Raw genomic sequence first — 25,074 nt, 5'->3', positions numbered from 1 at the left:
AGTTTCTTCCTTCAAGCTCTGTTGGTTTGTGTTTCAGGTGTTTCTGCTGCTGAACGAGATGAAGTGAAGAGAAAGTCAGTGAAGGAGGGAGAATCTGTCACTTTAGATCCTGGTGTAATGAAAACTACAAGTGATTCGATGACGTGGTATTTTAATGACTCTCTCATCGCTGAAATCACTGGAGATCAGAGTCAGATCTGTACAGATGATCAGTGTGATGAGAGATTCAGAGACAGACTGAAGCTGGATCATCAGACTGGATCTCTGACCATCACAAACACCAGAACCACAGACTCTGGAGAATATAAACTACAGATCAACAGCAGATTCAGTCGTCGTCGCCGCAGCATCAGCATCAGCATCAGCAGTGTAAAGAACTTTGAAGTTACTGTCACTGGTGAGTGTAATTTAGTCATTCAGACATTTGTCAGTGAAAACACCCTTACATTGGAATATAAAGAAAGATGGTATTGTTACATCTTTTACTGTGTTGATGACTTGTCACTGATGCAACTGAACTTTTGACATCACTGTATGAAACAATGTTCACCTTTGAATCAGATTTATGTTTACTCTCTCAGTCTGATATCTCATTTTGTGATGTTCTGTCACTAAATCAAACTGCCACATTGTCTCACACTAATGCTGTTTCTCTTTATCTTTTTCAGGTTCAGGTCCGTCTTCAGTTGCAGGTCTGTCTGCTGGTGCTGTAGCAGGAATAGTTGTTGCTGTTCTGCTGATGTCTGCTGCAGTTGCTGCTGGTGTGATTTACTGTCGCCACAGGAGATCTAGAAATGGCAAGTATCACCTACAGATAGAATAGTGAGAAGAAAACATCAGTATTGTCCAAAATTAATATTTAATTTGTGTGATTTTTGTTTTTTTTTGTTTTTCAAAGCAGATGGGAGAAGAAACAAACGAGAGCTTCCCATCGACAAGGTAAGATACTGCTACTGTAGTGTGTCTTTGTAGTAAATATGAAATTACATCACATTCAGATCTGTGTTGATTTCACCTGCACTGAAATCTTCCTGATAAGAACTAAACATTCACACAGAATCTAATTCATAGATTAATGACAGATGTGCTGATTTCTGCTGTTAATGCTGTTTATTTTTCTCATTAACCTTTGTTTTCTTAGATGGAGAAAGACAGAGGTCACGTGATCTGAGAGGATCGCAACAGCTTCCAGCAATATGCTGTTTTTTCCGCCAAATGTCTACCCGGGGTGGTGAAATACTATTGGGTAAATTAGCAGCGGGCGGTCACAGGTTGAAGTTATTGCCAATAGTTGGGTTATTTACACAATTGCCAAGTTATTGTGTGATGAAAATTACTGCAAGGATATTTCAAGCTTATTAAGCTTATTGATCAGGGGTCCGTTATTCGCACGTCGCTTAATACATCTGAGATAATTTGACAGCAATGCAGCGATTGGCTGGGGTCAAGACAACGTAATGACATCATATATAATAAAAAAAAGCCACCTGGCAAAAAAACTTGACAAATTACACACAAAAAAAACCCCCATATGAATATCTGGACCTTTATAAGGAAACAGCCAAACGACCAAACCAACATAAAAGTTATAATAGATAAATGATAAATCTTTTTTTAAAAGACTCCCTCACACGTCCCGGTTCCTTGGTTAAAATAGAAATTTCTCACGATTTACAAATAGTTTTTAAAATAATTTACAATTATTTATATTCACCATTGTATAGTATTTGTACACCCTTTACATTTTTATTTCAATGTTGTAATTAGCAATTAATTTAATCTTTAATTCAATTTTAAACAGATTTGTTACGTGACAGCATTAATTAAAGTTTCTTAAGATCAAGTTCTCTGCTTCTCCTGCGCTGCATCAAGCCATCCCATAATATCCGTCATCACTCAAATTAATGCACGGCTCAGAGTAACAGTACAGCATGTGTGTGTGTAAGATTCCAATAAAATTATAAAGTAATTATTCCATCACAAATAAATCTCAATTTTGTGTCTAGAGTATTATACACCTTTAACACAACATTATAATATTATTTTCAAATATTTTTTAATATTTTCAAATATTATTATTATTTAAAATTAGTATCGCCCCTGGTTCAGTAATGAACTCTTGTAATAAAGTAGCAGTGGCTGGGACAGATTTTAAGTATCACCTCAAGGTGCAATCTAATCCTGTTTACATGAAATAAACTGCTCCCGAGCAGGTTTAAGTTTACGGACCTGTTGCTATGACAGCAAGTCCAGGATGAGCTTCGAAGAACCAAACAATCCAAGATCATGCCAAATCATCAACAATCAAATCCAGCTAACTGAGTTAGCGACGTACGAAGAACGGACCCCTGGTATTTGACACTAGTACGAACAGTATTTAAAACTGCAATTTCATATTCACAGCTTTTAAACCTGCAGTACAAATGGAACATCAGCAGTTGTGGTTGTGTTTTAAGTGATTGTAAAATAATTGTATTTTTTAACAGATATACTATGTACTGTATATGTATTTAGTGAGAGATCTCACTGATGCAGATGAATGAATGCAGTGAATGTTTGTATCAAAACAAGGACTCAAAGTCGCTGTTAGAACTTTAAATGTTGTCCCTCAGAAGTTTAAATGATCTTAGTCTTTATACAAAAGAAAAGGGCTATATTCTCTGTAATATTTATGAACAATTTTGTAACTTCTATGGCAGCACAGATTCTGGAAGTTAACGTCTTTATTTTCTCCATAGAGAAAGGGATTTTTAATTATTCTGTATGAACCATTCAGACAGACTCGCCATGATGTCTGAAGTTAAGGTAAATAGTTCTGCTAACTATTTATCATTTACAAAATCCATTTAACCGACACATTTCATGTTAATAATTACATTACACATAATCCTGAAAAACATACATCATAGTCTTGGCAAATATTGCATTGTGGGATTGTAGTTAATTCCATCATAAAATATGTTAAGTACAGTGTTTTAAACTGTTTTTCCCTTATGTTCATTTCCTTTTTTTTTTTTTTTTTTCGTGTGCTTCAGACCAAAGTTTGTAATGCTGTAATCATATTGGAGTTTCATAGTTTGCAGGATCACTTAGATCACTTTTAGTAAATTCCTTATGGAGAATATAAATAGGAAAAAGACTGCTGAACTAAAGACTGCTGAAAAATGCTTTTGTTATGATGTGTACAATTACACTGTCTGTGTGGTTTTAAATAAACTGAATCCACTGAAAATGTGTTTCTAATCAAACGTCATTATTCATACAAGTCATGGTTAATTTATTGACACCCCCTCAATTAGAACTGAGGCCTGTACATGATTTATAGATGTAATTTTAAATACATTATAAAAATATTTTTTAAATTAAATGAGGTGCCTCTCCTCCCTGTTTCCTCTCCATCTCTGTACATCTCTGCTGGTGGAAAATGTTTGTAAAAATGTAGGCCTATACGTCTATTTACGTCTAACTATCATTACGTGCATTTATAACATCACATACCTGCACGTGGAACACGATTTTTCTTCAATGAGGCGGGATGTATGAGGACGGATTACTACAGCGCTTGTATCGTTGCACTGAATGGCTATTAGCTGTGAGAAGACAGTGTCAGTCAATGTATTGGACAAAAAAGTGACCATAAATGTAAAGAAACGAAGTTGCTTATTATATTTTCCTAATAAGCAACCACATTTTTTTAAAATAAGTCCAAAAAACCGCAACCCGCGACTCGTGATTTTTTTAACGCTACTTATGCAAATCTTATCCAATCCTAGCCGTGGGCGTTTACTTCCAAGTGTTCAGTGCAGCACGCCCATCAAAACCTATCATTTTTTCAGAGAGGCTCAAAACCAAGGCAGAAAATAGCCTATTACGTATTCATTATGATGTTTTTGAATGTAAAAACCACACAAACGTCATAAGTTGACATCAGACAACAGTATAACATTTTTTTAAAAAGCAAGTTCATGACACCTTTAAAGAATAAAATGATATTGCAGAATATTCATCGTTTTGGCCACCAGATGGCCCCAAAACAACAGATTCAGGTAATGAACCTTTTACAATCCAATTCATAGGAAAGCACTGGTAAGCAAAGCTTTGTTTTGCATCACTAAACTATTAGACCATATACATTTTTTCCATCTTTTCTGATTAAGACTCTAATATAGCCTTTGCCACAATATATTTATGACATCTGTTCTGTTTTCTCTGTTTTAGCTCTTGTAGCTCTGACGTCACTGAGCAGAAGAACAGCAGCAGCTGCAGCAGCCACGCCCATCAGCGCAGTGACGACCAATCGGAGCACAGCTTCAGCAGAATCACAACAGTGGGCGTGGACTTCTGAAAAAACAAATGAACAGTTATAAAACATAATTGTGGTTTTCAACAAGCTGACTTCACATACTCAAAATTAAAAAAGTCTCCTTTTGGTGATCAACAGAGGAAACAATCGAACCTGTTTAGAGAGACATGAGTAAATTATGACAGAAGCTCATTCATCATGTCTGGCATCTTAAGTTATCAGTCTCTAATAAAATCAATTAATTCAGTAACTTATATCAGCCGTGCTGTCGTACCTGCACATGTGTGACAGAGTTGAGTGATGTCCAGATGTTGAGTCTGGTTGCTGATGGGATTGTTGAGCACACAGCTGTAGGTGTTTTTATCCTGATATTCCACCTCCAGAGGTAGAGAGAGACTGATGCTGAGATCAGACACACTGATGCTGGACAATAAACTGTTTCCTTTGTACCAGGAGAGAGTCACATGACTCACATTCACCACTGAACACACCAGTGAACAATTTGATGAGGATGAAGGTGATGATGAAGAACATTGTAACGAGTTTCTGCTGATGACAGGAACAGGCAGACGAGCTGGAAAACATCAGAGAATAAACAAATCTGGATAAATCTAATCAACAATTTATGTTCCATCATGTGTTTAGTAAGTGTTTCTGCTATCTCAAATTATACAATTTCAGTAGGCTACATGGAAAATACAATAAGAATATCTGAAGGACGAGACAAAAGATCTCTACTCACCATAGACAGAAACACTGAATGATTTTGATGATTGTTTCACTCCCCTTATCTGTAGTTGATAATCTCCAGCATGTTCAGTTGTGATGTTTGTGATGGTCAGAGATCCAGTTTGATTGTCCAGCTTCAGTCTGTCTCTGAATCTCCCATCAAAAACATCATCAGATGTGGAGAACATTCCAGTAGTTCTACTGATTTGAGCTATTAGAGATTTTTCAGCTCCATATTTCCACAGTATGTCTTCATCTTCCTGTATTTCAGTAGCATCAGTGTTTAGAGTGACTGAATCTCCCTCCATCACTGACACTGACTCACCAAACACACCTGGAGAACAGACACAGAATTTTTCTGTTGTTTATAAATCCTCAAATCAACTGTAGTTTGTAATCTTTAGATAAATAAGTTTAGTTTTTGTTAGATGTACAAGGATGATGGTTGGTTGGTAGTATTTGTCCCGCCCCTCCTCCACTGTGATTGGACGACTGGGTAAATAAATGACAGTGACAAGCACTGTGTTTTACCCAAAGTTGAACAATTTTCAATCTCAGCTAAAAACAACAACAAGGCAATCAAATTTGTGAAATGTTACTATTGTACTGAGAGTTGAAGGTACACCACGCACCTCATATGCAAGCGAAATAGCCTCCGTCACCCAATGGGAAATCCTCAGCTTCGATGCGGCAAGCCCGTGGCAGCCAACACCGAAGCATACTAAGAGCTGGTTTGATTTTCTCCAACCACCAGACCGTTCTACATAACACTTCAACGCTCAGACAGGGCAGAGCAAATGAAGCTTTTCGTTTTCAAAAGGAGGAGGGTGGAAATAGGGTGAAGGGTGATAACTTGAAAACGAAATGAAGTGGACAGAACTTTGGGCACATAACTCTGGTCTAGGTCTTAAGGTTACCTTGACTAGACCAGGAGTGAAATCCATACAAGTCTCTTTAACAGAGAGAGCTTGTAGGTCGCCCACTCGCTTCAAGGAGGTTAAAGCTAACAAAAGGGTAACCTTGAGAGTTCTGGAGCTGACTCCAAGGGCTCAAAGGGAGCCTTCGTTTGCCCCTCCAGGACAAATGAAAGGTCCCAAGAGGGAATACCAGGGGAGCGTGCTGGTCTCAGGCGCCTAACCCCTCGCATAAAAGATGAAACTAACCTATGTTTGCCCAGATGAACTTCATCCAACTCCCTATGAGCAGCGATGGCAGCGACGTAAACCCTAAGGGTGGTGGCTGCTGCTCCAGCGGCAAACTTCTCCTGCAGGAACTCCAGTACCGAACCCACCAGGCAGTGGCAACTGGGTCCACCGCATGGGATGAGCACCAAGACTCGAAAACCCTCCACTTGGAAGAGTAGAGTCTCCTAGTGGAAGGAGCTCTCGCACTCGCAATGGTCTCCTGAACATCGGCAGGAAGACCAGCACCTAGAGCTAATGGCCCCTGATGGGCCATACCCACAGCTTCCAAATCTCGGGGTGAGGATGCCAAATCCTGCCCTGAAGCTGAGACAGTAGGTCCTCTTTGACCGGGATCTCCCAGGGGGGAGAGTCCAGAAGGAGAACCATCTCCGAGAACCAAGTCTGGGATGGCCAGAATGGGGCCACATGCAGGAGACTGACTCCGCTCTCCCTCACCCTGCACAGAACCGCCGGAATCAGTTTGATGGGCGGAAAGGCGTAGAGTTTCAGTCTGGGCCATGGGTGCGCGAACACATCTATCTATAAATGGCGCTGGGGAGCTCAGAGAGAACCAGAGCCGGCACTGGAACGACTCTTTTGAGGCAAAGAGGTCCACCTCCACTCTGGCGAACACTTCCCAAATCTGAGATACAGTTTGAGGGTTCAGCATCCATTCCCCCGACCTCAAGATCCGGGTACATGGACTGCTCTCAGGGACAGGCCTGAGCCCAAAGGAGGAGATGGCACGCATGCCTGTCCAGGGTGCGTGACCGTGAGCCCCCTTGGTGATTCACATGAGACACCACCGCCTTGTTGTCCGTCCTGACGATGACATGGTGTCCCCTGAGAGAGGGGAGAAAGTGCCGAAGGGCCAGGGAGACAGCTTTCAGCTCTAGGCAGTTTACGTGCCAAGAGAGAACCTCCCCCTCCCAGACTGTGCATGCTGGTCTGCCCTTGAATACCGTGCCCCAGCCGGTCAGAGAGGCGTCCGTCGTAATCATTTGGCGACGGAAAACAGCCCCCATGCTGACCCCCCTCTGGAGAAAGAGAGGGTCCCGCCATACTGATAGGGCGCGGGAGCAACCGCGTGACACCTTCAGTAGGCGAAGGGCCAATCCTGTTGATCGGGCGCCTAAGAGCTTCATCCACCAGAGGAAGGGCCTTATATGGAGCAGTCCCAGGGGAAGCACCGGGGAAGCTGCGGCCATGAGACCCAGGAGCCTACGACAAATACCCACAGAAACATGATGGCCGAGCCTGAAGCGGGCCAAACATTTCATGAGACTGGAAATCCGGGCAGGAGCCAAACGGGCCTGAATCAGAACGGAATCCAAGTGAACCCCTAAGAAGGTGGTCTGCTGTGCTGGGGTGAGAACACTCTTGTCCGTGTTCACTCTCAAGCCAAGAGACTGAATGTGCTGAAGGGCATAGCATCCATACACTTCGTGAACATCCTCGGCGCCAGGGCGAGGCCGAAGCGATGGACTTTGTATTGATAAGCCCTTCCCTCGATGGCAAATCTGAGAAACTTCCTGTGTCGTCGGACGACCTGAATATGGAAGTAGGCATCTTTCAGGTCTATTGTAACGAACCAGTCTGAGGTGCTGAGGTGCAGTGGACATACCTGATATAGGGTGTCGAGCTGATCCTTAAAGGGAGGCTTGGTCATCCGCGAAGGAGAGTGCATGGGGTCCTGATGCGGAGTGGGAGATGTCACAGCCTGAGTGGAAAAAGTAGGCCCCGCTGGCTCCTGGAGAAAACCGAACGTGTCTCCGTCTAAGCGAGTGGCGGATGGTAAGCCAATCGGACGTGAGGGGAGAAAGCAAAAAGCATCTCATTCCTTCAGCGCCAGAGGAGGCGTGGTTCGGGCCAGTTCTGTACTTCGAAACCTGCTGGGCGGCAAAAGTGTCAGAGCTGGACAAGGAGCTCTCCTTTTTCTGACCTGAGGGTCAGGAGCGACTCGAAGTGGCCGGAGCGGAGGGTTTGCTGGGCCGCTTCGGGTCAATGGACCTGTGGAAATCCTCAGAGTCGGACGCTGCAGTGAACACGACATCATCTAGCCCGAAAGAAAGCGACTCGCGTGCTTCCGGGCTAGGACATAAGTATTCATGAGAAAACTCGACCGGCGGAACCCTGCGCACATGCTCGGGGGAGGGAGGGAGAGAAAGGGCGAGGCCCGTCTACTCGCACTCCACATCCTTGAGCTCTATATCCGAACCCCAGGTCGTGGATCCAAGAGAGGCCTGCGTGGCTTCGGGAGCGCGACGGGGAAAAACAGATGACTCCCTCTATAAAACGGCAAGCCTAGAGCGGAGGGTTTTGAGAAGGAGATTATCCCAAAATGTACATTTTGAAGATCCCTGAACTGCCTCGCGCGCGTGTGTCATCATTCGCGATAAAGCGAGTGCACGGCGGCAGGCAGCGACGAAACTCCATGACACTTCACCGCAAGGAGAACAAAGTTCCACTATCTGCAGTCGCTGAAGTGCTGGTGATAAAAGTCGAACGAAATCCAAGATATTTGGGCCAGAAAAACCAAAACCGAAGGGCTAGAAATGGCCACTTCGTGAAGGCAGAGAAATCTGAGGAGCAGATGGCGCGCGTGCCAGTATAGTGTGGAGCCTTAAGAGCGTCGGGGCGGTGCCCGCGCCATCAGCCAATGAATTGCCGTGATTCTATAAGGGCTTCAGACAATCGGCACACCCAGAGGGCGATCCCATTACGTCATAGCTACGCAGTGTTGAGTGAACCTATGAAAGAGAACAGTTCATAACTGATCAGTTCCCACCCTTAATCTAAAGCCCTTGATTTCATTAATACTTGTCTATATGAAATTGCAAGTGTTTACTAAAGTATTTGTAACAGACACTGGGAACTACGCAATAATCAAGACTGTGATTTTTAGATGATTATACTTTTATCCTGCCTGCAGAAGCTGACATAATTTGCACATCAGATTCATGATTAATAATTTCATGTGATGGACAATGAGCCATGAACTCTTTGAAATTATCGCAACACTTTTATTCTAAACATGTCGTTGTACAAGAGAAAAATAGGGCAAAATCAAAAGGAGCGGAATCTATTTTATTTAACAGAAAATGCAATACCTTTTGCTGATAAAAAAGTAGCCAATTGCTTTATATTAAAACTAAAGCAAGATTGAATGTCTTAAAAGAAATACAACTTACCAGCCATATGCCACACGTAGCACAAAATAAACAGATGAACCATCTTCAAATAACACTTGAAATATGTGAACATTCACTGTGACAGACAGATTGTGAACTAACTCAACAGACTTAAACTGTGTTGCGCGTGAATCCCCCACCACCAGATTTGACCACCACCACCCACATGCTATTCTTGCATGTCCTGGATGTGTTGGCTGTAAAGTTCTTTTTTCTCCTTTCAAGACTTATACTGTTCATAGTGGCAGACAGTATTGTTTAATTTACAAGTTGTACCATTTAAGTTCAACATCGTTGTCGATTATAAAACTTACCTCTGGCCTGACTCTAGTTAGCGGTGCTTGTGGAGGAAAGCATCACTATTGTTCTCTTGCATACTTATTAGTTGTGCTTGCCTTCATCATAGTCACATGAATGAGGTGTCAAATCATGCTGCTTTTTTAGGAGAGGTGTGCTGTGACTGTTGTAAGCAATCGGGCATACAATGTTCACCCAGGAGGCAAAAAATTACACTGACTTAACATGGACTTTGACAGGTCATAAATGAGGATTTTGTAGAAACATGGGTTACCACGTTTGAAGAGGCTTTCAGGCTCTGTAAGAACATACTTCACAAATGGGTGTAAGTTGTACCCCTGGGGCGCAAAAGCTGCCCAAAATTACCCCATAGACATATTATGGTGAAAGGATTGCCCATGAAACAGGAAGTGCTCATATGTGTTTTTCCTACTCTGAGAACTTGCATAGGAATATTGAATTGAACATAACTCTGGATCACAATGTCATAGAGAAATGGGAGTTGGGCTCATTTCACTCACACAACCAATCCGTCTCCCAGGATCATCGTGAAGCCACGCCCTAGCAACCATTTCGAGCACCCTAGCAACTGATCCCATTAACTGCCAATATAAAGGCCCAGATGGATATCTTTGCAGCACAGTGTCATAGAGACATGGGCGTGGGCTTGTTTGATTCATGCAACCATTCAGTCGTCAGTATCTTATTGGACACTAGCAAAAAATTCCATAGACTTCCATTCAAAGAGATCAAAAGGGAATAACTTTGGATAGAAGGGTCATAGAAACATGAGGGTGGGTTTGTTTGACTTGGGGCAGCAAACAGCCAATCACGAATCATCTTCAACAATTCCTAGCCATGCCCTAGCAACCATTGTTGAGGGATATCTTCAAATCCGAATGTCATAAAGGCGTTGCGGTTTTTCTATCATCTTTTAAGCATCATCATTGGGAGTTGCCAAGACACTCCCTAACAACCAAACAGAGTACCTTAGCAACCTTACACGCCAGACAAGCAAGCGCACAGCTATTTTTATAATTTTGTGTTTGAACTTCTATTTCTGTAATTTTTTTTGGCATCGCCGTTGAAGAGTAATCAGCTGAGTAATCAGTAATCTTCTTATTATAGAGTTAACAAAAGTTATCATGAGCATTGTGATGTTTGAACCTTCATGATGTGGGAATACAAACCAGAAGACCGAACACAACGAGTGCTAAAAAGGGGAGGGGCTGCATAAGGTCTATATCTCTGCATCAGAACATTGTGTAGACATGGGAGTTGGCTCTTTTGTTAGCAAACAGGACTTTCAACATGCTACATGTTAGCAGTGAACAGCTACATGCTAATAGCAATTAAGTTATAAGTGCTAAACATTTTTAAAACTGATAAAAACAAGTAAAAATTGATAACACTTTACTTGAAGGCGTGTGCATAAGACTGACATGACACCTTCATAATCATGACATGATACATGTCATAAATATGAAGTGAAACGTTAAAACATGCTAGCATCATGCTAATGACATGCTAATGTAACGGGTCCTACTGACCTGCTCCAAGCAAGATTCCAACTATGGTCTTTGGCATGGGAGTCGAGCACTCTAACGAGGAGGCTAAAGACCACATCCTCCATAGCGTCAGTCGCTAGAGTGCCTCTTGAGACCAGGGAAGTGAGGTTTACATGCATCTCGCTCACTTTTTTTTTTTTTTACTCGAGGCAATGTAGTTGTACACAGTAAGCACCATTCAGTCTATTTGTTGTTGTTGTTGTTTTTCCACACATTAAAGTTGATGGATAAAGGGGTCGAGGTTTTTTTTGCAAGCAACTTATAAATGACAATTTCAAATATTTTACTATAAATCAAAAGCTGTTAGTGTAGCCATCAGATCAAACCGCATCTCTGTTCAGAGGTAAATAGATCAGACCACTGCTGGTTTCACTTTGACTCACAAACTGAGCTGCTCGAGTGTCATATGCATTCAGACTGAACATGTTTCACTCGGCATGAAGATACACTCTGAGGCCTTCTGTGACTATTGTGCATTTTGCTAATATTTATAATACGTTTTTGTATGATAGTTAAAGATTAATTTAAATTACATGCTTCAAAACCTGCTGCTTTTATGGTCACATTAACACAATTTCAATTCAAATGCAAAACAAAATGCACAAAATTGTATTTTCATACTGGAGTCACAGTGCAGAATGTTTACAGTCTTATTAAAATGTATTTATTTATAAAAAATTTAATCTACTTGATAACAATAACTGTTTGGTTGAAATTATGGCATCTCCATCCACTAGTCCTGTAGTTGGTGTTATACACCATCTGTCATAAAATACCGAAACAGAGGAAGTGTTATTGATTACATCACCCTGTGTGTGTGTATCATTTCTTTGGGCTTGTTCTAGTACCTACACTTGTGTTGTTTGCTTGAACACTGGGGCATAATACAGAGAATACGTCATATGATTGGTCAAATGCAAAGACAAGAAGTGTGGGTAAAGGGTGGTGAAGTGTGAGGGAGTTGTTTGGCCTAAACTTTTTCTAAAACTAACAACCTGAGGTAAATATTGGTATCTTTTATATCATTATAGGGGGTTCAAAGGGTAAAACATTTTAAGTAAAGTCCTAAATTGGATTGAAAGATTGCAATAAATTAATAGTTTTTTCACCCATTTGAAGGGGTGTAATGCCAAGCCAGCCGAGGGAGCCATCACCCGAGTACTGACTGAGCGCTCCCTCTGCTGCTTCTACAATTACTTCCTGTTTGGGACTACTTAAACTGTGACCATGGCTGCGTTCGAAACCGCATACTCATTGAGTAGGTACTCATTTTCAATAAGTACTTACTTAACGAGCTCTAAAAGAGTAGGTACTATATTGCCTGATCTCCTTAAGTATGAATGCGATCCGCACTTTATGCGCCATGTTGACGTTATCATGTGACCTACGACGTTATCTCAAGCGCAACAACTTGAAAGACGAGTGACAGGTTTAATTCATCGATCTATAAATATCTTAATATTGATTAAACTTGCTAATTGTGTGGGCTTGTTGAAGAAACAGCTGCCCATTTATTTTGTGATATTAACCCTACTAATCTGACCCAGTTTTATCCTTACCAAAACCCACAATCGTGATCTCTTAAATATGTTGTTAATTTCTTTATTTTATATGCAAAGCATGTCATCCACAAGCAAAATTGGCCTAAATCTCCTTTATATTTTCCTTTTTAAATTTAACTCCTGTTTTATCCCTCAATCCCTTATTCAAAGATATCTAACCTTGTTATTGTTTTTTCTTTGTATATAATGTATGCAAACCCATGATATTTGTTTTATTATTAGGATTGTTAAAGATACAACCATGTAATTATAAAATAAAAGATAGGCCTATGAGTGACAGGTGCAGTAACAGCTCAAAGCATCAATAACTCCACAGCCCGACCTGTGCGGTTTCCCTCAGTGTCTGCAACGAGGACGTCTTTCAGCTGCTCGAAGATCTCACCTTGGGAGAAAACTGATGATTTTATACTCTTAAAATGTAAGTTATTACTATTCAAAATGAAGATTACCCCAGAATGAATTGCATTGCTAGCCCACTAAAACACTTACAATAATAATAACAAATGCTGACCAATACTTAATTATATAACTTTTTTTTTTACTGAAAATTATATTGTTTTAGTAAAACAAGCAAAATGCAACTTGTTGTCATATGACATAGCGATGCATGAAAATACACTAGAACAAATGCAGCCGATGTGAATACCAATTTTCAGTCAAGCAATGAATAAATGCATGAGTTAATAAAATATTTTATTTACTGACAACAATAGGAAACATGAATTAATGAGTAAAAGAATGAATAAAAGTAAACATCACAAATGAATAAGTCACCATGAAACAAAGCTTTATTCAAACGTATTGTTCTAACAAACCATCACACATTTACAGACGGTGAACCCCACATGTGCTGCCATCTCAACACAGCTTGATGAAGCAGTTGAGCACCGTGAACACCTTCGCCTGTCCTAGCCGTCCATCATGTCCCTTCTGAACCCCACAACCTTGAAGCAAGAGTGGAGAACGTGCGGGACAATCTGACTGCTGATGTCTACTCCAAACATCCGTGTGCCTGCTCTCCATCAGCATGACTACTTAAAACGTTTTACAATTCATGTTGTCAGCATCCCATTTCTTGCCATATTTGATTTAATATTTTTTACAATTACATGCTACTTGTATTGTAGCTTTATGACTTTTGTGGTGTAGTGGGCTAAACACTGAACTGATAAGCAGAAGGTTTCTGCTTGGATCTCCGCAGCCGTCACCACCAGTGTGTCCTTGAGCAAGGCTCAACCACAGAAGCTCTGCAGCAAATGCACAGACATCAAGAATCAGAAAAGTGCTGAAATAACTCTGTTTGAAATTAAAATAAAATACAACTTAAGATTTAAATGTATGTTTTATTCATTTCTGTAGTATACTCAAAGCCTTTGATGACAGGCTTCCTTCATCACCCTCTCTCCAGTCTCCACCAGATAAACACACACACGTGCTCTTCTACCCCTGTAACATCACACAACTTTCATGTTACCTGTATCTTAAACAACACCTTGATAAAAGCATAAAAGTTTATGTGCTCAATAGCCTTAAATGTTGAGGTAGTTGCTGATGTGTTAATGTTCCTCAATTCATCAACAGTACTAATGGACAAATAAAAAAAGATAACTTATGTTTAGTTACTTTATGTAGATCTATTAACATTACTGACGTTCATGTAAAGTAAGCAGTGTTGACCACAGTGAACTCTACATTATAGCACACACACATCACTCTGATCAGATGTCTATTTCATGCTGTGATGTCATCTGCAATACTTATCGAAAATGTTCCTGTCAGATGTTAAATAAACATTTAGTAAGCATCTTTATCTTTAAGTATATCGTTTATGTAAATCCACTTTGGAGACGTGTGTGTGTGTGTGTGTGTGTGTGTGTGTGTGTGTGTGTGTGTGTGTGTGTGTGTGTGTGTGTGTGTGTGTGTGTGTGTGTGTGTGTGTGTGTGTGTGTGTGTGTGTGTGTGTGTGTGTGTGTGTGTTACTGGAGCTCATTCATAATAAAACGTGTTTTTACAGCCCAATCACAACTACACTATACTGTCTGTCGTCTTTACACTTTTAACAATTCAACAGTTTAACGTTACTCTACAGTAGTCCAACAAATGCGATTTTAACACAAGGAACCGTGATTTTGGTTTGTAATACTCACATTTGATTCGCTTTTCTCCGCCTGGCGTATCCTTTCCTGTGGCCTCATGGGAAGGCAGGGATAGAAAAGTATCCGACGATGGGTACTTCACAATCTGGGCGGAATCAGTAAGCTATCCGGGAACTTCTCGCCTACTCTTTTATGATTACTGAGGTTTCGAACATACTTCTCCTTTCACGTACTGTTTTCGCCTACTATATAGTAGGTAAGTAGGCATATTCGAACGCAACATCAGTATACGCACGTCCGAATCTCGCGAGAAATACTCCAAAACCCTGGTAGTTCTCGCCTACTCTTTTATGAATACAAAGGATTCGAGCATACTCTTCGCTCGCCTACTGCTTTTTACATACTATATAGTAGGGAAGTATGCGGTTTCGAACGCAGCCCATGTGCTTTCACATCGCGAAGTATTGCCAGTTAATCCTGCCTTACCAAGCGTTTTTCCTGATATTCTGATATTCTGATTGTCTGCATGTGTATGATTCTGCCTCGTTCTCTGACCATTGATTTTACGGATTTCCCTTTCTGGATTGTTTGCTTGTGTGGACTGATCTCAAGGTTTGACTTCTCTGTCTGGTTTCTCTCTAACGTCTCTTGGATTATCCCTTGGATTGTCGAAAGATCGGACTGCTTTGCTGTTATCGACCCTCTGCCTGTTTTCACGTGTCTGTTGTTTGATATTTGCAATAAACTTCTGCAGATGGATTCTAATGCCGCATCAGCGTCCTCATTACAAGGGGTGATATTTATCAGGGCTGTGTATGTGAACGTATTCACTACTTGTTTGTATGAATGCACACATATATGCCATAAGCACTCAAATATATGAACTTAGACATCATGACACATGTTAGGGGTTGAGCTGCTGTGATGCTGTTTTAGCGTCTCGGTTACGTATGTAAACTTGGTTCCCTGAGTAGGGAACGAGACACTGCGAGACGTCGCTATGGGAACGCCTTCGGTGTAACGAATGTCTGAAGCCCTTGTACCATCACGCCAATTGATTGGCTAGTGATGCTTAGCGCCGTCTTAGGAATACATCATGTATGCTTATATGCACGCTAGGCGTCATATTGTCAGATTTTAAAGACGAAGGAAGCTACTACTCGGAGACATTCTCTGCTTGGTGACGGCCGCTCCTCTGTTTTTACCGCCAAAGCTCACAAACAACTGTTCTGATTTACGCCACTGGGCTGTACGGAACTTAGATCTTTAACCCAGAGTCCTGCACGGGTGCGGGTATCCGCGGGCAGGGATGGGCAGTATTTCAGATACATGTATTTAAAATACGTATTTGAAATACAAAATACTATTTTGTATTTTAAAGCCTTTGGGAAAAATCAAATGTAATTTGTATTTAAATACATTTAAGATGTGTATTTTTGTATTTTCAAAATACTTTGAGCCAGTCAACTTCTTTATCAGGATGCTGTTTCCATGCATCAACTAGTTCAGACCAGACATGCCCCTCCACCCAACTCCAAAATTAATGCACAACTTTTCTGGAATAAGGATGGTCAATTCTACTTATTGATTAAAGTAGCTTGTCAAATGTGTTTGAAGCATTAACGTTACTGCATGTTAGGGATGGGTGATATCATGTGACAATACATATCGTAGATTCGTAGCGATAATATAAATTGTGAATCGATGGAACTTTTTCTAAATCGTTTACATAGGCCTATCGGGGTAAGCAAGTATATCTGTGCAGCTTTTAGTGGGCAGGAATCATTGGAATGGAAAAAGAAGCAAGGGCGAATGAGTTATTGGGTGTGATGTGATTTGTGTTATTATATCTGCCACGAAAGGAAATTCAAATTCACACTTGCACGTTGGCAGGCAGTTTTTTTGCGCGTACTCTGAGATGGAGTGGACCGCTGACAAATAGGCCTACACCTTTGACTTAAAGGCCTTTTTAATGCGGCAAGCGGTGGAAGCACAGAATTGCCGCTTTCTCTTTAGCTTTGTGCAGTTGAAGCCTTGTTTATCTTTTCGCAATTTGCATGGCTCTACGCCGCAAACCTGCTCACTGCGCATGCTCCTCAGTAAACCTACAAGCTTTTATGCTTGACGTGCTCTCCGTTGTATAATTCTGTGAAACGACAGAGGCCGACTCTGAGTAATTCTTCTACAAACCATCAAAAAGCAGCGATGAGACAAAGTAGTTTTCCAAATAATTTGTCAAACACTCGTCTCGTGAGAAGTTTGTGAATAAATGGATTTCTTCACATATAAACTGATTAGGTTGTGGGTCATTTTGAGGACACATGTGAAAAAGTTTAGTACACTTCTTAAACCCTAACCAAATAATCAAGTTAAAGGAACACCGACTTTTTGGGACTTTATCTTATCTAACTCTGGGGGATACGGTGAATAAGTCCATACATACCATTATCATCTCCGTGCGTGCCATAACTCTGTCTGACACATCCACCACTAGCCTAGCTTAGCACAAAGACTGGAGGTAAACGGCTCCAGCTAGCCTACTGCTCAATAAGTGACAAAATAACACCAACATTTTCCTATTTACATGTTGTAATGTGTATAGTTAGATCGTGTCCTAAGACTGACGGAAAAGAAAAGTTGCGATTTTCTAGGCCAGTATGGTTAGGAACTATACTCTCATTCCTGCATAGGAATTGTGGAACTTTGCTGCCATACCATGAGTGCAGCGGCGCAATGATATTACACAGTGCCTGTCTCTCGTCTTGTCTCATCATCTCACTCATGTTCTCTGCCTTGCAGTGGCGAGTGAGCTTTTGAACTAAACAGGTCTTGTCTACTTGTGTTTGTGTGTCATATGAATAATAAATATGTGCCCCATACATGGAATCAGAGTGCCTACTGTATGTAGTAAATGGAAAATCTCTACAGCAAAAGGCCAACCGCTACATGCATTTGGTTTGTTTCTACCCTTTATTAGTAATGATTTACACAGTTTGTTTACTATTTACTATTTACCTGAGCATTCAGTATTGTGCAATATAGCATATAGAAGGTGAGGGACATTTTGGGGGCAAAAAAGTGCTGCATTTTATAATTTAAACATGTGACTTTTCATGAAAATTCTTAAATCCAAGATAGCCACCACCATGTGACATCATAATATGCAAATTAGATGGGAAAATGTAATCCCTACATAAACTTTGGGTCATCCTTAATATTTCTCTAATTTACAGAAAGTCCCTATCTTTTATCACTTTTAAGATATAGCCTTTGGAAATTAAGAAATTAAGAACCTTTTAGGAAAAAACCTCTGGCGCCTAAAGGGTTAAGAATGGTATCAGTAAGCTCCTCAGAGAGACCAGAACGTCTTAACGCACCCCGCTCAGGGGCCATACCAACAACTTCCAAAAGTCAGGACAGGGGTGCCGAGTCATTCCCTGAGCTTGTGTCAACAGGTCCGGTCTGAGGGGAACCTCCCACGGAGGGCCGACTAACAGACTGACCAGGTCCGAAAACCATATCTGAGTGGGCCAGTGAGGGGCCACCAACAATAGACTTCTCACCCTGTCCGATCGCACTCTGAGCAGCACTGCTGGCAGCAAGCGAATCGGTAGAAAAGCAAAGAGACTGGTCCTGAGCCATGTGTGGGCCAGAGCATCTATCCCCAGAGGGGACGGCGGTGACAGAGAAAACCAGAGCAGGCAGTGCGTGGTTATGCTCGAAGCGAACACATCTATCTCTGCTCGACCGAACCTCTGCCATATGAGGTCCACCACCTGAGGATGCAACCTCCAGGCCCCGGGATCCAAGCCCTGCCTAGAGATAGGGTGAAGATAGCAAGATAGACAAACCTGCTCCAAGGTTAAAACAGCCCGGAATGTTAACTGCTCTGATGACAGAAATCTGGTCTGTGCCCAGAGAAGCACACGCTTCGCCAGCCTGTACAGGGGGAGAGAGCGTAAACCTCCTTGATGATTGAGGTACAATATTACTGTCATGTTATCTGTCCTGACTAACACATAACATCCCTTCAGATGGGGTAAAAACTGTTTGAGCACCAGAAACACTGCTAGCAACCCCAAACGATTTATGTGCCACCCATGATGCATTTCGCTCCATACCCCGAAGATCGGGTTTCCTTGATAGACCGCCCCCCCAGCCCTTATGCGTCTGTCATGATTGTCTTGCGACGACAGCATGCCCCTAGCTGAACTCCCTTGTGGAGCAGCGGGAGCTTCGTCCATGGATGAAGGGCACGACACCCTCTGTGTGTGAACAGGACTTTGCGAAGAGGGTGGCAGTGGGAAGAGATACCTAGATCCTTCATCCTCCATTGAAATGGTCTCATATAGAGCAGGCCCAACTGAACCACAGGGGATGCTGCTGCCATAAGGCCCATCAATCTGAGGCAAAGGCCAACGTGGACCAGACGGCCTGTCTTGAAATGGCTCAGGCAATCTTGTAGTGACTGTGCACGTGCAGGAGACAACCGTGCCCGCATCACGCCAGAATTCAGGTCCACACCCAGAAAAGATGTCTGCTGGCTTGGTAGTAAAACGCTCTTCTGGTGGTTTATGCGTAAAACCAAGGCTCCTCAAATGACAGAGAGCTAAGTCTCGATGAGCTACTGCCAATTCCTGGGATTGGGCTAATATCAGCCAATCGTCCAGGTAATTTAGTATCCGGACACCCTGGAGCCGCAATGGGGCCAGAGCAGCATCCATGCATTTTGCGAAATTCAGAGGAGCTAAGGCTAGTCCGAATGGAAGGACACAGTACTGGTAAACTTTGCCCTCAAAAGCAAACCTGAGCAACTTCCTGTGTCTCTTGACGATCTGAATGTGGAAATACAACTCGTTACAAACCAATCTCCGGTTCAAACCTAAGACAGAATGGACTTCAACGTCAGCATTTTGAATTTTCTCACTCTGAGCACAAGATTCAGACAACGCAAGTCCAGAATCGGACGCAGTCCACCATTCTACTTTGGCACCACAAAATAACGTCTGTAAAAGCCTGCCCCTCACTGAGCAGGGGTATCTCTTCTATAGCACCCTTCTCTAAGACAGACACAATTTCCTGTCTCAAAGCCGGAGCTTCCCAAGGACGTACTGTCGTGGGAAGAATACCATTGGAAAGAGGTGGGCCTTTTGCGGAATTGGATGGTGTAACCGTGGCGAATCATACGTAAAACCCATTGCGAGATCTCGGGCAGGCGTTGCCACACGGCCCAGTGCTCGGCTAGGGGCGTTAACCGCTTCGTCTTTGGTGCCTGTTGAAATGTGGGCACCAATGTATTTTCTGATTGGCACCTCTGGCATCGGCGGAAACAGGAAGTACATGTGGGGCTGAATCGTTCTCTATCGTAGAGAAGTCTATTTGTATAGAGCTCTGAAGCACGAGAGTAGCGGATGCGTCTAATATAGGGAATTGTCCAACTGCCTGGTCGGGCTGACCCCCCATCCCGGTGCTGGGGGGTTTGAATGCCGTCATAAACGGGCCACACGCATGTGACCCTAATGCTTTTTCCTGAACTCCGAGGGCTAGAACGCATGGAGTGTCTGGTATGGTGCTCGTCGATGGGGCCCGGTATAAAGCCCGGAGCCAGGAGATGAGAGAGGCGAATAAGCTTGCGCAGTTCGTCCAAACTCTCCAATGGAGGGCCTGGCCTCCGGGGACGAGCGAGTGTTTCAGGATCTACTCTTGGGGACCTGAGAACGAGAGGCCTTGGCCGTTGAAGTCAGGTCAATTCACCTGCGTTGTCGATGGCGAGCTTGTGGGCGGGTCCTAGGGCCCCAGACTCTGCGAGGCGGTTCCATGGATGAAGGTTCATTTCGCTGTGCCTCATGGGGGCACTGAAGAGAGGATGAGCGTGAACAAGCCGGAGGCGGTTGCCACTCGAACTTCCTGAATTTGCGCGGGATGAGTTGGTGAATCACAGCGGACTGTTGTTTTGCCGCTCTGAATTTTTCGACCACCGCAGTCACAGATTCTCTGAATAGTCCGTCATTGGAAATGGGGCGTCCAATAAAAATGACTTCTCTTTTTCTTTAATGTCAGTGAGATTAAGCCAAAGGTGGCGCTAGACTGACACCATTCCTGCCATGGACTTGCCTATTGCACGGGCGGTGTGCTTGGTAGCTCTCAGCGCCAAGTCAGTTGCTCGCCTGAGCTCTTTAACGGCCTCAGGAGTCAAACCTTCTCCTTCATCCAGCTCCTTTAGTACGTCGGCCTCATAGGCTTGAAGTGTTTCAATCCTACCCAGCTGCCATGTAGGATTTTCCTACCAAGGAAGAAGTAATCCTGCACGGTTTGGAAGGCAGCAGGGGGCGTGACTTCCAGGAAGGAGCTGAAGTCGGTGCTAAATGGGCCGCGAGAGCCTCTTCAACGGGTCGGCATCATTGCATAGCCATGATCCGCCATTTTAGAAATGGGTGCGAAATCCACGGCCACGGGATTGGTGATTAAAAATGTCTGCTTCCAAGACTTCGAGACCTCGTGGTGGAGGTCTTGGAAGAAGGGGAGAAGCCTATGGGGCTGGGTTGGCGCGTGACTCGTAAAAAAACGATCGTCCAACTTAGATAGAGCCGGGTCTTGCACGGGCTCGTTATCCCATTCCAGCCCGAGTTTATCTACAGCGCGGGTGACTACTTCCAATAGACTGCTGTATGCCGGGGAAGCGCGTTTCTCCTGTCCGCTTGGGGGGAGAGAACTACACAATTCGCCCACGAGCCCTCCGGAATCAGAAGCCGCCGTAGATAGCACATCGTCATCGAAAAGGCCACAACCAAATCACAAGCTTCTGGGGTGGGCCGCATTTTGTCATGAAAGAAGAGAACCGGATCGTCGCCGTCGCGGCTTTCGAAGGTGCGGACGCGACCGGGGAGAGAGAGAAAGGGATCATAATCTGTCTGCTCACTCTCCATGTGCTCCAATTCGCCAACGTCATCCCAAGCGTCCATCTCATGCGGTGCCTCGGCGGCCGCAGAAATGGAGGGGCGGGGATTAGACAGGTGGCCTTTAGTAAAGGCGGCGAGCCTCGAGCGCAACACTTTCAAACGCAGGCTATCACAGTGTTGACAGTCAGATAGGCCGTTAAGCACGGCCTGAGCATACTTAAAGCCTAGAGTTTCTCCTCCTGCGATAAACCTGCCGCATGGGTCTCCTGTAGCTCATCGTGTCCGCTTAGAGCTCTGAAAGGGGGTAGCTATGAACACGAGAAAAGCTTTCCAACAGGCTTACAGAAAGATCCGCTTCCTGAAGGAATAAAATCTGACGATATGACGCCTAGCGCACGCATATAAGCATACGTGACGTATTCCTAAGGTGCTGCTAAGCATCACTAGCCAATCAATTGGTGTGATGGAACAAGGGCTTCAGACATTCATTACGCCGAAGGCGTTCCCATAGCGACGGTCTCGCAGTGTCGGGAGAACCTATGAAAGGGAACTGCTGTTCTTCAAAAATTCATCAGATGGCGCCATTTAGCTATCAGTTATCATTTGGAATGCCCTGCAACGTCATCAAAGAAAGGTAACGAAGGGGTTGTGCAGATTTGATATAACAAAAAAATATTGTAATTTAGTTTACTTTAAATTTTAAAATCATATAATAGTCCTATATATATCCTATATATATTCCATTCACCTACTTCTTCCCCCAATCTTCCCAAAATCCATAGGGTTTAATGTGATAAAGTGTTATACATGTTTGATATCATTTGAAATGTCTAAGTGTGACTGGTGCAAAGATCTCATCCCCACAGAAGTAAACAAGAAGATAATAAAGGTTTTAAGAGTTTAGAGATATTTTGCTTATTACGTTGGGTGTGGCTTTGGCCAAATGGTCAAACTCCTGCTGTCAATACAGGTCATATGGGACAGTGATTAATGTAAATTCCCATTGTTAACGCGTTTCCATTTGAAAGAGTTTTCTGTCTTGGTCTGAGTACATAAGGAGATGCTTGAGAAGGGTCAGGACACAAACTTTTACATCGTTCAGCCCATAACGCCGAGTGTCTCCTACAGATGCTCAGCGTTATGTAATTTTAAGAATTCAGGTATCCATATTTTATTCTTTACTGCAGAGCATTTGATGTTATGTATGGATTATCTTTGAATTGATTATACATTTACCTGACTGTTAATAAATTGTTACATTTTGATCTATTCTGACTTAGGGTTAAACAGAATAATTAAATGTGTGGTTAACTATTAAATATTTAAACTATTTAAATATTTAAATATAAACTATTTAAATATAAATGTCCAAATATCCAATATTGGCATTCTAACCTAAATTCGAGATTATGATAAATGGAGTCAGATAAAAGATAAAATCCCTTTGCCCAGCTGAAAATACTGAACGTGCAGCGACCTTCACCCGTGGATCGTTAGCCTTCATTGGAACGATTTTAGCGGGCCTTACATACCCCTGGGGCACAAGAGCTGCCCAAAATTACCCCATACACATACTATGGTGAAGGCACGGCCCATGAAACAGGAAGTGCTCATATGTGTTTTTCCTACTATGGTAACTTGCATATGAATATTGTAATGAGCATAACTATGGACCACAGTGTCATAGAGACTCATTTCACTCAGGCAACCAATCAGTCTCTCAGGATCATCGTGAAGCTTTTAAGCCACGCCCTAGCAACCATTTAGAGCACCCTAGCAACTGATCCCATAAACTGCCATTATAAAGGCCCAGATGGATATCTTTGCAGCACAGTGTCATAGAGACGTGAGTGTTGGCTCGTTCGATTCATGCAACCATTCAAGCTTAATTATCTTCTTAGACAATCTGTAACAACACCCTAGCAACAAATTTCAAGCTCCCTAGCAACAAGTTCCATAGACTTCCATTCAAAGAGATCAAAAGGGAATATCTTTGGATAGAAGTGTCATAGAAACATAAGGGGCCAATCACGAATCAATTCCTAGTTACGCTCTAGCAACCATTGTTGAGCACCCTAGCAACCCAAACCCAAAGGGATATCTTCAAATCTGAATGTCAGAGGCATTGGGGTTGTTTTTCATTATTCATACTGGCAAGCAGCCTTTGGAGTATCATCATTGGCAGTTGCCAAGCCACTCCCTAACAACCAAACAGAGTACCCACCCTAGCAACCGTTTAGCAAGAACTATAGACCTTATGTGCCAGAGAAACAAGTGCACGGCCATCTTTAGAATTTTATGTTTGAACTTCTATTTGTGTGGATAGCTCTGTATATTTCTATGGCATCACTGTTGAAGAGTAAAGCTGGGGAAGTGGATTTACGTACGGTAGAGTTAACAATGGTTATAATGAGCATTGTAATGCTTGAAGCTGATGACAAAACAAATGTCAGTAGACTAGAAAGATTATAAAATGATCAGTTCATTCATAAATCTGTAAGATCTAACCTTCATGCTGTGGAGATTCAAACCAGAAGAAAGAACACAATTTTGGAGTGCTGAAAAGGGGTCAGAGGAGAACAGAGGTGAACAGAGGAGCACAGAGGTCTATATTTCTGCATCAGAACATCGAGTTCATGCTAGCATGCTAGCAGTGAATAGCTACATGCTAATAGTGATTAGCTAAAGGCTGAAATATTTTTTTTAAATCCCAACTAATTATTAAAACATGATCAAAACAAGTCAAAATCTGCTAGCATAATGCTAACAACATGTTAATGCTAATGCTAGCATCTTGTTAAAAACATGCTAATCTGTTAACATCTTGATTAAACCACACAACCCTCTCAGAATATCATAGAGGCATTGTTAATTTGCTTATTTATTTACTTGTTTCTTTAATTATTTCGTTTTCGTTTTATAATTACAGAAAATTTTGCGAGCAAAGGTGGAGTTGGTGAGGAAGGAAAATGTCTCTGTTGCGTGGAAATATTTCACATAAAAGACAAGTCTGTGGATATCACACAGGCAATTTTTTTTCAAACCCCAATTAATTATTCACAGAAAGTGAAAGTGAAAGTAAAAACTGCCCGAGTTTTTTGCATCTGACGCTGATTAATGACACATTCTCTCAGAGACGATGACGAGATTAATCTACCTCAATTTAAGATGATATTGGCAGCCTATATCATCTTAATTTACTGGCTTAATTTTTCTCTTGTGAACCATACATTAAAGGTGCACTA

At 42.4% G+C, this 25,074-nt stretch overlaps 1 protein-coding gene across 2 annotated transcripts in view; it reads left to right on the top strand.

Moving 5' to 3' along the window:
* The window catches only part of LOC307120289 (uncharacterized protein), a 50,199-nt gene extending 48,618 nt beyond the window's left edge, over positions 1-1,581 (top strand). Inside the window, exons 3-6 of one of the 2 annotated variants that reach the window (XM_079807255.1) lie at positions 38-397; positions 669-797; positions 902-939; positions 1,142-1,581. In XM_079807255.1, the coding sequence (XP_079663381.1) occupies positions 38-397; positions 669-797; positions 902-939; positions 1,142-1,171 (557 nt within the window). In that variant the 3' untranslated portion in view covers positions 1,172-1,581. The remainder of the gene's footprint in view (positions 1-37; positions 398-668; positions 798-901; positions 940-1,141) is intronic. The other variant, XM_079807256.1, reaches the window with a different exon arrangement.
* The last annotated feature ends 23,493 nt before the right edge of the window (positions 1,582-25,074 follow it).

Source organism: Gobio gobio, assembly GCF_949357685.1.
Source record: "Gobio gobio genome assembly, chromosome: 24".
Taxonomy (NCBI): Eukaryota; Metazoa; Chordata; class Actinopteri; order Cypriniformes; family Gobionidae; genus Gobio; species Gobio gobio.
This window is presented reverse-complemented; position numbering and strand designations above follow the sequence as displayed.